Source organism: Chiloscyllium plagiosum, chromosome 22 (assembly GCF_004010195.1).
Source record: "Chiloscyllium plagiosum isolate BGI_BamShark_2017 chromosome 22, ASM401019v2, whole genome shotgun sequence".
NCBI lineage: Eukaryota > Metazoa > Chordata > Chondrichthyes > Orectolobiformes > Hemiscylliidae > Chiloscyllium > Chiloscyllium plagiosum.
This window is the reverse complement of record NC_057731.1, coordinates 34,453,511-34,468,602: the sequence shown is the minus strand read 5'-3', so window position 1 is coordinate 34,468,602 and position 15,092 is coordinate 34,453,511. Positions and strand designations below refer to the sequence as shown.

The 15,092-nt window shown below is 38.1% G+C and overlaps 1 protein-coding gene across 29 annotated transcripts in view; it reads right to left on the bottom strand.

The window, feature by feature from the left end:
- tcf7l2 (transcription factor 7 like 2) overlaps window positions 1-14,751 on the bottom strand; it is a 200,150-nt gene extending 185,399 nt beyond the window's left edge. For 8 of the 29 annotated variants that reach the window (XM_043712740.1, XM_043712765.1, XM_043712761.1 and 5 more), the window contains exons 1-3: window positions 14,197-14,749; window positions 13,885-13,954; window positions 13,537-13,661 (exon numbers count right to left, since the gene is read on the bottom strand). In XM_043712740.1, the coding sequence (XP_043568675.1) occupies window positions 13,537-13,661; window positions 13,885-13,954; window positions 14,197-14,385 (384 nt within the window). In that variant the 5' untranslated portion in view covers window positions 14,386-14,749. Of the gene's footprint in view, window positions 1-13,536; window positions 13,662-13,884; window positions 13,955-14,196 lie in introns of all 29 variants that reach the window. The other 21 variants (XM_043712734.1, XM_043712749.1, XM_043712750.1 and 18 more) reach the window with 7 other exon arrangements.
- Between the last annotated feature and the right edge of the window lie 341 nt (window positions 14,752-15,092).

The window sequence follows — 15,092 nt, the reverse complement described above, 5'->3', positions numbered from 1 at the left end:
CCTCTCAGGTGAGATATTGAGCCAAGGCCCTGTCTACCTCCTCCAGCAAATTTTAAGAATCAAGTGGAACCACTGAGTTAAAAAAAAAACCTCGAATTTCTCTCAATTATCCGCTCAATTTTATCCAATCAGCCAATGCTCCCACAACCACACATTCAACGCAAATATTTGAGCAGATATTAATTCTACAATTGGAATCTTGCTCCACTTCAATCATAGGAGAAAGTGAGGACTGCAGATGTTGGAGATCAGAGCTGAAAATGTGTTGCTGGAAAAGCGCAGCCGGTCAGACAGCATCCAAGGAACAGGAGATATCGACGTTTCAGGCATAAGCCTGAAGAAAGGCTTATGCCCGAAACGTCAATTCTCCTGTTCCTTGGATGCTGCCTGACCTGCTGCGCTTTTCCAGCAACACATTTCCAGCCCACTTCAATAATAAACAATTGCATGCAGTGCAGAGAGATGTTGTTGATTGAAATTTGATTAGCAAATTACCTACATAATGTAAAGCCTGCCCAAATTAAAAACTTTAGACTAGTGTAAATCAATATTGCAAAACTATCAAGATTTATTACAGAATTTCAACATCTGAATAGGCTTCAATAATGTTAATTATATCAAATACAGCTTTCAAATTTTGTTCTGGAGAGCTAGAATTTCATTCTGAAATGAATGCATGTTGAGCTGTCATGTTTTTGTCTGAGTTTCTCCCCTGCACCACCCCAAATAACCTTCACCCATCTTACACTTTGGGCAATATTCTCTAAGTAGAGAGCAATCCTAGAGTGCATGTCTTGTGAAGCACCCCAACATATCTTCCTACAGTAAAGATGCTTCCGTAACTGCAAGTTGCTGTTCAATAGGTTTGAAATTGGACAAATTTCTAACAAGGCCATTTTGTAATTATAAATTGTTTAAACTCACGACGAAGAGGAGAAAGCATGTATTGTCCTATCTGACCTTGTGACTCAACCTGACAAGAATGCTATAATTGTAAAAAAGTATTAAACTAATTCATTGAAAATTCAATTCTAGGTAACAATAATTTAAGTAATGACAAAACACTGAGGTCACTTTTCTTTTAATATTATGCCAATCACTGAATAATATCGAAATACAGAACACCACAATAAATTTTCAGGAAGAAGCATCAATAATTGCCAACATTATAGTGGGGTTTAAGTCTGCAGTTGACATCACAAATTGACTGTAAATAGAAATGTGCAAACACAAACATTCTTTTGAGAATTTCATATTTCTTAAAATGTTGGTACAACTTGATTAAGCATTGTTCCCAAGAAAGTAGATAACTTGCAATGAGAAAGAACCTTCCCAATCGGCAAGTTAAACAATACAAAAATACAACCTCACTTCATATGCACCAATGTACACTTGAACTAAGTTTATAAATGTCAGGCTGGTCTGTGTTAATGTAGTCTTCCAGTCAATAAGACTGTCAAACATATCCAGCAGTGCAACTGATGCCCTGAAAGCTTTATATCCAATTTAAGCTCATGTATAAATTTACACATCTTATCACACTTCCACAACTAATGAATTAAAAGCCAAACTTTGGAACTACACATTATATTTCTCATATAAAATGACTGAAAAGGCCATGCAAGCGGCTGGTAGTGGCAGGAATGATTTTGACAGAAGTAAAGAGCTTTAAACAATAAAATTTATTTATACTTATTAGCCTTTAACCCATTCTGCCTTTCAAGTAAGCTTGCAAATTCTGCACAGTGGTACTTAATAACAATAATCAATTTATGCAGTTCATGCACACTAAAACAACACCACCCATTTACCTGCAGTTACAAAATATTGTTTTTTTGATAGTCTGATTCCCACGTAATCTTCTTAAATTTGGATTCTCAACTGAATAAGTATAACAGCTAATTCTGTGTTTTAGACCCCACTTATTACGCATATTAGCTGCAGTTAAAATGGATCCAAATGCAAATAAACACTGTCGCAAATCAGTTACTCAAATCTAAAAACTCACCCCATGAGACAGAAGCAAATAAATTGCAAAACCACAACAAAATATCCAAAACTGGAAACTGTTTCCATTGCACTCTAACACTGCACTGAGACAAAGTTAAACGTAATGGTTGGGAATTCCTCCCAATTTCCTAAAGTTCTGTATTTTAATGCTATGGTTAGTTGAGGTTAGGCAAAATATAGTAGCCAATACCGCAAAAACAAAAGTTGATGAAAATTACATTTGTAATTCAAACAGTAGAGTCTTTCGATGGGTGCATACAGTCAAAGTAGTATTGGAAACAGATTTCAGAATTAGATCAGATTAGTAAAATATCTAAATGTTTTACCTTGCCTACATTTCAAACTTAGTCAGTCCGGAAAGTAATATATTGGAAGAATCTAGTCTATTGGAATTTCTAAATTGCAAACCTCAAATGGTACAAATAATGAAATGGGCTGGTGACTCGTAATGCAATTAAACATATAGCAAGATAAAAGAATAGTGGTTTAAGGAAGTGAGAGATCCTCTACAGTGCAGAAAAGAGACCATTTGGCCCATCAGGGCTCCAACCCTCTAAAGAGCATTCCCCCACCCTAGCCCAATAACGCCACATTCATCAAGGCTATGCCATCAAGCCTGCAGATTTCTGGACACTACAGGGCAATTTACCATGCAATCCACCTAACCTGCACATCACTGGGCTGTGGAAGCCCCTGGTTGAAACCTACACAAACATAGGGAGAATGTCTGTGTGGAGGTTGCACAGTCACCCTAGGCAGGAATCAAGTCCAAGTCCTTCGCGCTATGACACAGTCATATGATAGTGTTACACAGATATACGGAGGCTATATTAAGGATTGTACAGAATATTTTAAAAAGATATTGGTATAAATTGATGTTTGTTATTTCACAGTCCAAGAAACACCTTAAATTTCTATGTGATGATATATGCCATGGATTAATGAGGAATATCACTCTTCCTATTCCCCATAGATTCAGTTAATCTACTTGGGGGAAAAAAAAACACGATCTTGTTGCTGCACCACAGCATCTTAAAAAATCCAAATAAACCCTGGATACTGAAAATTCCTTCCGATAAATTTTCATTTGCCAGAAGTTGAGAGAAGCAAAATAAACTTCAATTTAAAGAACAATCTCAAGTAATTAAGACATTCTGCATAATAAATGAAGCTGTGATTAAATTAAGAACAGATAAAAATCAAGCCACAGCACTGAAATCTAAAAAATTCTCACATTGTTTTGGCTTCATACATGCAAAAGAAAAGCAACCAGGCACCTGAGAAGTCCTCATATTTCATGTGAAAAAGGAGGAAATGGAGCAAGATAAATCTAATTACTATGTACTAATTCCCACTAAAATTCTCCACATTGGACATAGCATTAACACAATATTGTTTTAAAATGCCAATTATTCTCTTTTGTGCTACCATAATACAAACCTCAGTAGGCCACACACCTTGACATAAACTCCAGTTTGCATCCTGCAGGTAACTACTCATTGCATAAAAAAATTCCAGTGTACTTATTATTACAATGGAAGGAAGCGAACACTGACAATTAACATTAGTTGTGAGTGCCACAATTCGAACAAGGCCTTTAAATGAAACTATTTTCCCCTTGAAATTCCTGTTAGTAATTGAATCCCCAACTGCTTTCTTAAGGATTGGAGATACAAAAACATTCAGCCTTTCTGAAACCATTCGTAGTGAATAAGTGCACAGAACATTGTAGGGCTGAAATTAGGAAAGACAGGCAAGAACCACACACATGGAAAACTCAAGATTACAATAAAAGCACCCCTACCCTAAGGCCCCCACCCACCTTCAACTCGCCTTTGATAAACATGAATTTGAATTCCTCATCCTTTTTCTTTTTGTAGACAGCCACTGGGACAACTGTTCTAATTATTCTAACATTAACAGCAATTACAAGTACTACTCAAACACCTTTTGTTTCCTGAACAGCTTTTGCCAGCCTGAAATTCCTGCCTAAGAATGGTCTCTGTGGAAGATCTCTTGCCCCTCAGAGTGCAACATTAACATGTTTCTACCTATTTTATTCATGTCCCAGTGGTCCAATTGAAACTTTAATGCAAATTTGCCCAGGCATTTCTTCCCAGAAAGTCAGCACAGCTCTAGGCAATTCTTGTGGACGTTGAATACCCCCTCCCTCCCCTGCAAAGGAACTTGATACTGTCACAGAAGCACTCCCTTCCCACCAAGCCTCTTCAGTCTCAGCGGCAATCCAGGTGCCTATTCAATAAATTAAACCCTAGTGCAAACTGGAGGTACTGTGCATTTCCTTTGTCTGAACGTTTCATTACTCTACATTTCAAACAAAAGAAAACTTGCAGGTTTCTCCACGACAATGACCATTGGAACAAAGTAAATATAGTGTATTTCTATGGTCATGGTAATTTGCTTTTCTGTGACAACTTTATTGCTGGTTTCTGGCACTTTACGCTCTGCAGGCCAATGCTGCATTAAGCCCAGGTCACTGTCAAATTAATCTGAAACACTAATTGCCACACTATAAATTAGAAGTCAACTTAATTTTGTAGTTATGTCAAAGTTATGTGACATTTTCAATGGTTCTCTATCTGTTGGTCTGCCATAGAAGTTGACATACTAGTCAACCTTTAAAACTCAAAAAAAAAGTTTTTAAAAAATGGGGTTGACTTACAAATGAAAAGAGTATAAAAAATATGAACTCCTATCCATAGATGTGGAGGGTGGCCATTTGAAACTTAAAACTAACAACAGCAACTCACAGTAAATTCACTTGGCACAGTACGAAGAAACCTTCAATAATGATGAATTAATTTTCTCTGGCAACCAAAGAGTTCATCAAATTTATTGAATCACTTTCATTCTTGTGTCATTGCAAGAATCTCATCCTGGATCACATGTGGCGCTTTGGTTTCAGAATCATCCCTCCATAACAAATCACTGTCCTCTCCATTCACAGAATGAGGTATGATGCATCTTGAACGATCCAATGACATTTCGCTCAATTTGATGACAAAGCCATACAAAACATCGAGCAGGGCAGTGTACACATTTCCACTTATGATAAAACTTTCCTCCGTTAACCATCCACTTAAGAGTCACGGAGATGTAGAGCCCGGAAACAGACCCTTCAATCCAGCTTGTCCATCAACCAAATATCCTAATTAATCTAACCCATTTGCCAGCACTTGGCCCATATCCCTCTAAACCCTTCCTATTCATATACCCATCCAGATGCCTTTTAAATGATATCATTGTACCAGCCTCCACCACTTCCTCTGGCAGCTCTTTCCATACACGCACATCCTTTGCATGAAAGCGTTGCCCCAGAGGTCCATTTTAAATCTTCCCTCTCCCACTATATACCTCTGCCCTCTCGTTCAAGACTCCCCCCCCCCACCTCAACCCAGGGAAAAGACCTTTTTACCTTGTTTATACACCCTATCCATGCCCCTCGTGATTTTATAAACCTCTATAAAAGGTCACCACTCAGCATCCGACGCTCCAGGGAAAACAGCCCAGTCTTACACCATTTGGAACAAATACTTGACCAGCTTGCTGAAGCACGTGTCAAATATTAAACCAACAGGTTTGTTATTTCTTCACAAATATCTCCTTACCGGATTTAGATTTGAACTTATAACACACTAAGCTACATTCACCAGTTGCCTATCCCACATATTAGCAATCCACAAGTTCACACCATCCTCAACCATATAACCACTATCATGGACATTCACCTGCAGGGAACTTATTTTTGGCATGATTTCACATTTGAAAATCATCATGAGTTTTACTTTAATTGTTTCAATGCAGACAAGAACCTCTATGAATCTTGTCTTTTCATGTTCAGTGGTTTTCACCTGAAAGGTTTTCAAACCTTTCTATTCCACAGTTGCTGTGCACATCAGGATTCCCATATTGCCAATGTGGCATAATGTTTTGCTGCTGTCTTATCATGAATTATTGGAAACTGGTAATTGTAGTCTCAAGCTCTTTAGTCGTTCCTGAGCAATGTTGTGTCCTCTGCCACAACAGAATTGTCTCGCTCCATACAGCAGCCAAAGCAGCCAACTGCTACACGAAAATCAGTACAAGACTCCAGGTTAACTTTGGCCCTCAAGTGCACATCTACCTTTGATAATGAAACCAAACTGGCAATTTTAGAGGTCACATTCCAATACATACTTTAAAACCAAGTGAGTGGCACATTGCTCTCAAGCATCTTCATTCTTCTTCCATTCTCATGCCAGTTTTTCCACTAACACCAAATTCCATTCTAGATGTCCGTTTGCTTGCTAAGCTGGAAGGTTCATATTCAGAAATTTTGAAACCATACTAGATAACATCAGTGAGCCCCCACATGAAATTCCATTGCTACAGCAGTTATTCAATGGGTTAGAAAATATCATGGCTTTCAGCTTCAAACATAATTAGTTTGTTTTAAAGACTCACTTCTCATCCTTCATTGTATGGTCTGCTCTGTGTGGGCAGTCTGGAGACTCTCATGCCTCTTTACAACATAGCATCTCTTTGTAACACAGCTCATGTTGTTTGCTGAACTCCTTATACCCAGTATTATAGGTACCACGTGCAACTCGGAACAAAAGGTTGAGCCAGACGAACGTGAGAACATCATATGGCTGAACCATGAGGTAGATTTATATGCTTGAATATACGCAAAAAAACACAGAAATTTGGTTTTGTCTTATAAGAAAGGTCAATCTGTGGTTTGTGCATTCAACTTAATGGTCTCCCCCTGATCTTGCCTCCATGTAAGTTTTACTTAATGATTTTAAAAAGTATTACATGCAAGAATGACACTCCACTAAGACTTAAAACTTACAAAAGGAATCAACATGTGCAGCACAGAAACAAACCCTTCGGTCCAACTCATCCACACCAACCAGATATCCTAAATAAATCTAGTCCTATTTGCCAGAATTTGGCCCATATCTCTCTAAATTATTCCTATTCATGTACTCTAGATGCCTTTTAAATGTTGTATTTGTACCAGCCTCCACCAATTTTCTGGCAGTTCATTCCATACACGCACCACCCTCTGCATGAAAAGGCTGCCCCTTAGGTCCCTTTTAAACCTTTCCCTCTCACCTTAAACCTATTCCCTCCAGTTTTAAACTCCCCCACCTTGGAGAAAATACCTTTTCTATTTACCCTATCCATGCCCCTCATGTTTTCATAAACCTCTATAAGGTCACCTCTCAGTTTTCAACGCACCAGGAACACAGCCCCAGCCTATTCAGCCTCTCCATATAGCTCAAACCCTCCAGCCTTGCAATATCCTTATAGATCTTTTCTGAACCCTTCCAAGTTTCACAACATCCTTGCTATAGCAGGGAGACCAGAATTGCACGCAGTATTCCAAAAGTGGCTAACCAACGAGAGAATCCAGAGTTTTTCCGCAGTGGTCTATACAAAGTTTATGGTTTAAGGAAAGAATGCATTGGCCTGGATACAGATTACAATGTTCTAATCCCCATGAGAAGTGTGCAACGTCTCAAGTGAGGTCAGAATTGGATCCTACTTTGATTTCCCTCTGCAACTAAATAATCCAGTCAAGCTCACTATTGAAATTCATGTTATAGACAGGGATGTGGCACCCAAACAGAATCTTACCATACTGACAAAACTTCTGTCTTTACTTTACTATCCTTTTTCCATCTGTTAAGGTAAGTGCTAGACATGCATATTAAGACAAGAACTCAATTAGCACTTCTGTTGTTTACAAATCCAAAATTGATGCAACAGGCAAAACTGAGGTCCAATCTGGAGCCACTTAAACATTCCCATGCCCTTGCAAATACTCAAACACAGGCAACAGTTTATATTTATATCTTTGATCTGTTAGATATTTTCTATATCAACTTTTCAGAGAATTTATAACATACATGTGGAGCAGGAAGGACTTAAACCTAGGTTTCCTGATTCAGAGGTAAGGACACACTACCACAGCCCCACAAGAGCCTTTCTTTGAATTTCCTGCACCTGGGGTTTGGAGATTCCTATCTTTAGTGCTGCAAATTAGTATGTAAACTTAAACTAAAGCAACATTCCAGACACAGGTCTTCCAAAGCTCAACTATCCTTATATAGAAAGAAAGTTATGCAATTGCTTGTTAACATATTCAAATTGAACATCAGCTCATTGATAGCATTATTAAGGTTTTTGGTTTTCTTTCTGGGTCTCCCCACTGGGGTCTTATTTTCTCAGGTGTATGGTCATTCCACTCTCCATCTTTGGCATAATTAGCTTTCCATTCCTGCTGCCCTTTTGAGGGGGCCACTACAGAGGACAATGCTCTGCGCCATAGCTCCCAGTAGAGAATTGGGAATACGGGATGGCATTTTTGCAAGAGGTAGGGTGGGAAGAGGCGTAATCCAGGTAGCTGTGGGAGTTGGTGGGTTTGTAAAAAATGTCAGTGCCAAGTCGGTGGTCATTAATGGAGATGGAGAGGTCCAGGAAGGGGAGGTACGCTGTCCAGCTAAGGTCAAGACTGAATAGTCAAAAAAAAAATAGGTAAAAATAAGGACTGCAGATGATGGAAACCAGAGTTTAGATTAGAGTGGTGCTGGAAAAGCACAGCAGGTCAGGCAGCGTCCTGTTCCTTGGATGCTACCTGAACGGCTGCGCTTTTCCAGCACCACTCTAATCTAGTCAAAAGAAATAGACTACTCATGCAAAAGTGACTCTGTCCTTCCAATCCACTCCAATCCCAACCAAAAAAAAAAAATCGGAACCATCTATCATGCTGCCACTTTTAGTCATTTCAGTTAATCAGTGACTGATTTGTGGCATCTTCACTCACCAACAGGTCACTCAAATCAGTCAGAAAACAGAGGGGGATGAAAAAAAATGAAGTTGCTCTTCCCAACAATCTGCACTGCACTTCTAGATAAACCAAGTATGAATAACAAAGGAATATTATTAAATCTAAATATTCTAACCATTACTAATTGGTTAATCCAATGTAAATTTGTATTTTGATAGCTACCCCTGCACTTAAAACGATCTTACAGTTTTTCTGGGAAAAAACGTTGATGCTTAACCCAGCCTTAGTTCAAAAACATAGGGTTAAAAGTGAAGTATATCAGCAACTGCATGCTTTACAAAGAATTTTTTTTTAAAATTCCACTACTCCTTTAAAAAAAGATCGATCAACAATACAGAACCAAACTCCCCCACTAAATCTTACTCCCAATTAATCAACAGGCATAATAAAAACTCCTGGTGTTCAATTTAGTTTGTAAATACTTACAGCAAGAATAGTTCTCCCATTTGTTGATCACTACTGAGAAACCTCTCCATCATCTACATCTGCATTTCATTGACTTAAATTTACCACATGTTGAGATGGGAGCGGTCTCAAATCCATTTGAATCACTACACAAATATGCAAGTGATTTATTTTTTTAAATCGCGCTGGTTTAGTTGGACTCCATCTCATGCAAATTACTCCTCTGGTCTTCTAGGCCCCAAGCAACAAGTACACACAAATTTGGACTGTATAATTGTACCCTACTCTGCTAATACATTCTCAATCCAACAGCCAAATTTGAAGACATTTGCTAAAACTACTTCTATATTGACACTTCAGACATACAGAAAACGGTCTAATGTGGTGTTAAAGAGCCCATTCAGTGCCATAAACCCCCATGGAGATGGCAATTAGAGACAATTAACTTGAGCAGCCACAGCACAGATATAAGTTGTTTACTAAATCTCTCACATTCCTTGAAGCAAGACATTATCAAATATTTTGCCAAATGCAATTAAAATTCTAGCTAAATCCAGATTACAATTCTTGGTGTGTTTAAAGGGTTAAATCTCTGCACTGAAAACAACCAACTGCAAATAAACAAGTGGAAGGAAATGATTAAACCTGGCTAGCTCCAACACATTTTTAATCCCGTAGTTGTCTTTAGCAACAAACCCCACTTCCAACATCTCCTTGAATCATATGGTATAAGGCCAACACAACATTAAGTATTTCAACTTTCATAAGTGACACAGTCACAAATAAACTGCTGCAGATTTATGACTCTGTTGCAATTGCTAGCCAAGAGTTTGGAGAGATTTCTGTTATGATGGCTTGTCAATGAGTACATTTGGTTGCATTGTATCTGTTGAATCTAGCAGAGGGAACTTCTAGCAGCTAATACAGATAAAATCATATATTTAAAAAAACTTTCCTGCCAAACCAAGGACTTAAAGTTTCACTGACAAAGAGCTGCTGTATGAGCGTTAAACATACAACTCAAAAACTGAACCAACCACTGCAGAAAGTTCTTAGAGGACAGCTGGAAAATCTCTTCCAACTTTAGTTATGGTACAGAAACTTATGTTCTCACAAATCTCTGCAGCTGTCACTCCCAAATACATGATTTCCTAGCTAGTACTGAATCTCTGCAAATGTGTTTTTAAAACAGCATCAATCCTTTTCTTGTAACTTCTCAAAACTATATCTCGGTAAGTGAAATTAAAATAGCAAAACACAAGGCAATGTAATATATGTGAAAGTATATTATGCACCACATTGCTACTCATATAACCTTTCAGACGAGAATTACCCATAACATTTTAAAAATAGGATGGCTTAAGAATTATAGGTTCTATTTTAAAAGCAGTAAACGTACAGAATTACTTGATTCTTGAAACCAAAAACTTTAGCAAAATACAGAGACATAGTAGGACAAACCCTTAACCTCTTACTATGCTGTTTGTTTCCCTGTCTTTTGAAAAATATTGAAATGTCACTTGTGGAATGCTTCCATGTCAACCAATTTCAAAAACAGAGGAAAATTCCCTGCTTAACTAATATTGTTTTATTTTCAGCTGAACTCACCTCTAGCGCGGTTCTGAAGAGAAAATCTCATTACTTGTTTCCAATTACCATACAAGTATTTAATATAGTATCCTTAGTAAATAAGTTTAAATAATTTTGAAAAGCCCTTTTAAAAAAAAAATCACCATTCTTCAGAAATTGTTTTTTGAAAAAAAAGATTAACAATCATTAAGGACCTCTACAAAATCAAGGGTCCTATTATGACCAGTATAATTTTTTTAAAAAAGGTCATAATATCTGTAGTTGAAACACAGGTGTTTGACTGAAGCAACAGATCAAATATTTCATAACAAAAAAACCTCTGATGAAGTTGCGGGCTGAGACATCTGTAAATTGAATGTTCTTAAGATTACCTGCCCTGTACTTTTAACTGCTAGTCATAAACATTTTGTACATAATGCACAAATCTCCCAACACAAAAGACCAGGAACACCTGCTCCCTTCAACGTGATAAATATTTTACTGCTCCTATTTGATACATAATGGACTGTGTAATGATAAATAGTTTTGCATTGTACTAAGAAAAAGATATGCACCACGTGGAAGTACTGCCGTAGAATTTGCATGAATGGATATCATCTACCATTCTGTGGACGAGCCTGCATTGTTTTAATCAGGTTCTATTTGCTTTTGCCCACTGCCCCATGCTGGCAATATACATAATCTCAAATAAAAGTGGGCATTAAAATGTTATGCCGACACTAGAATTACAGTAGTAATTTAGATAATCATAAATGTCTCATCCAGTTCTCCCATACTGAACTGACAGTGCCAAAACTAGACATTTAATTATGATCCTACATGCAAGGTTGTAGAAGAGCAGTACAGTCTAATACATTATTCAATGATACAGCATACATAAAGGCCTGCAATTTAGGTATGTGGGGAAATTTTATACAAAAAGTCTACATAGCTTCTGTACTTAATGCACTGCCTGTACGGTAGTCTACAAATGGGTGTCAAATCAATGTTTTGATTTTTAAAATCGTCACAATGTGGCAGACATATTAATCTACTACATACAGGACCAGCTGACTAAAAAACTAATCTGTTCAATTAAATCCATACATTCCTAAAAACTCAACAAAACTACACTGATACTAAGGTCTTACGAAAACAATTCAAGCTCCATTTACTTTATCTCCATAATTCAAAGATTTTCCAATGACATGCACTCCAAGTTAAGCAGATTTCCTCAACTGTGGGGGGGGGCTGTACATGGATGCTAACCATTAAGAACTAGTTTTCAAGAAAGATGAAAAAACAGAAAATTAAATTACACTTGTATTTAAACATTCCATCACTATGTTTAAAATAAATTAAACCATCATCACAACCTATACTGTTGGCATCTTCAGAAAAAAATCCATTTATAGAAAACCAAGTATGTCAAATTAATACTTTGCCTTTAAAATTGCACACTGAAAGAAAATTGTTCTGCAGTGATTTGGACAATTTTACAAAATTCAATTATTTTAGTCAACAGAGTGGTATGAATCTTGCCTGATGAAATAGAAACTGAGTATACCTTATAAACTTCTACTTTGGTGAGCAAATAGAATTGCTCTGGATTTCAAAACTGCAACCAATATAACTACATTCATGCAGATTGACACTTTCAAGAATCTTACTAAATAAACATTTCCCTCCCACCACCACTCCTCTTCCTTTGCGTGTGATGGTGGGAGAAAATTGCCAATATGTTAATAATACATCGTATTCCTCGTAGTGGGAATTCTGAACCCTGGTTCAGTTTCAGAGTTTAAAGTCTCTTGCCTAAAAGTATCAAAGTTTCCCTAGTTTATTTCACGTGACCCTGATGCTATTTCAAGGCTGACGGGGGCTGACAGTTCGAGAAATCGTGGAGGTAAACTGCGAAGGAGCTGAAAGCCTATCCAGTCTAGCAAATTAGCCCCAATCGCAATAGTAATGTCCCGCTGAGCTTCCTATTGTATTGCATGATGACCTGTAAAATTCTACACTTCCAATACAGTTAAGGTTTGACAAAAGATTTAACTCCCTTCATGAAAATGCCATGTAAAAACAAACAAAAAAAGTCTCACAAATTAGTTGATTATCAATAAAAGATGCCCGTTTCTATGCACTTTGTTTCAAAAGCTCAGTTTTTAAAGTAAAATACAACAAGCAGGTAGGCACTCTATTGGGAGAGTACTTTTTTTTTAAAAAAAGACAACAAAACGAACAAGTCGACTTCACATCAGCCAGCTACTAGAAAGGATTAGAACCGGCAACAAACGGCTGACAACAGAAGCTGGAATGCCATTCACTTGTTTTGGGTGGGGGTGGGGGCTACGAGGATGTATGTATTCAAACGTGATTTTGTTTTAAGAGAAAAGTTTTTTAAAAAATAAGTTCACCTAGTCAAGAGAAACCAGTAAAGGACAAACTCCCCCAAAACACAAAACATGAAATTTTGGTAAAAAGTATCGATCTTTGAAGTGAAGATATCTATGCATCAACAGCCTTAATAAGACGAGAAAGAGAAAATTAATCAGCACGGCGCTGATACGAGTAAAAGTGCTTGTGCGTTATTTTTATTTCAAAAATGCCCTGGGAAAACTTTAAACGTTTGTACGTTTTACTCCCCTTTGTTTTCAAGGCACTTCGAAAATGTAAATAAAAAAAAAACCTACCGTTCTCGCACTGGGAGATAAAGATCCATTGGGAAGGTAAGGGCTTGCCAGGTCAGGAATCATAATAAATGGGTAGCCAGGATATGGTGGGCCCTTGAACAACCCTCCATCTTGCCTCTTTGCCGCTAGGTCAAGAAACATGGCGGGGAATGAGAGAGAGAAAAAGAAAAAAAAAGTTAGGGATCAAACTTTTTCTCAACATACTTCACGCAGCACAACAGTCCGCCAGAAGTGCTCCCGACTCAAATCTGAGACATTTGAGAGAATTAAAGGAGAGACGAAGAGGAACAAAAAGTGACTTTTTAAAAAAAAACAGAAACTTTTTTGTTTCTTTTCCGGCCAACTCACCTTCTTCTAAACTCTCCCTGGATTTGTCCCGAAAACTTTCTGGCTGACGAGGCGGCGGCCGCCTTTCCGCCTGAGAGGAACATGGTGGATGCGAAAGAGAGAGAGAGAGACACACACACACAAAGTCACAAGAGTTTGGATTATTCAGCTATGATCATCAGGTTGCAACATTATTATAACTTAGCCAAGTGTCTGAGGTAAAGAATTATTTTGTTTTCCCGTGCGCCACTATGTAAGTTCCCTTTACTGCCACTTTACCTCAGGTACAACAACAAAAAAGAAACTAAACAAACAGGAGATTTTGCTGCTTACCTCTGAGTCTGATGAACTGTTTTGGTTGGTCTCTGACTCGTTTACTAATGAAGACTTGACGTCTGCTAAATCCCTTTCTGCAGAAGCGTTCTCCGAGATCTTTTCTTCCTGCTCCCCTTCATCTTTAAAAGAGATCATTTCATCATTGGCCCCCAGATCGTCGCCGCCACCGCTGTTTAGCTGCGGCATCCTTTTTTAAAATAAAAGCGCCTTTTCTTTCCCTTTTTAAAAAAATGTATAAAGTGATCGACTTGATGCAACTCGTTCGGGGGGGAAAAAAGGGAGTGGGGAGTGTTGATGGGGGGGGTGTTGTTAATCCGTCGCAAGTATGTTTTTTTTTCCCTTCTTCCTCTTGTTTCTTGTTCTTCTTGCCCCCCTCGCTATCTGTGAGTGAGTAAATAAATCGCAGGAGCGGTAATTGTTAGTGAAGGCACGCCGAGGAGCTAGCTCTCCTGCTCGGAGTGAAGTTGTTGGAGACTCGGCGGCGGCTGCTCCACTTCAAAGGCTCGCCGCTGTTTGATTGACACTTTGATTGACAGGGAAAGCTCCACAGCCTGTCCCCGCTCCCAAACTAATGAGATGCACAAGAGGGGAATACGTACAGAGTAATGAGGAGGGACTTACATGACGTCTGCATCAATAAATTAAAAGGCAACAGACAGACTGAGAGAGAGAGAAAGCGAGCAGAAAAGAGAGGGGTTGACTAAGGCTTTTAATGTTAATCAAAAGCCCTTGAACTTGATTTCCTCAATCTTTTTATTTTGCTTTTGTTTTGATCTTCCAACTTTTTGCTCCAGTTTATGCATCAGCCCAACAAGGGTTTTCCAACTCCGTTCTAGTTTTTCTTAAAGATATATCACGACGTTGCAATCGATCTTTATATACATACATACTAT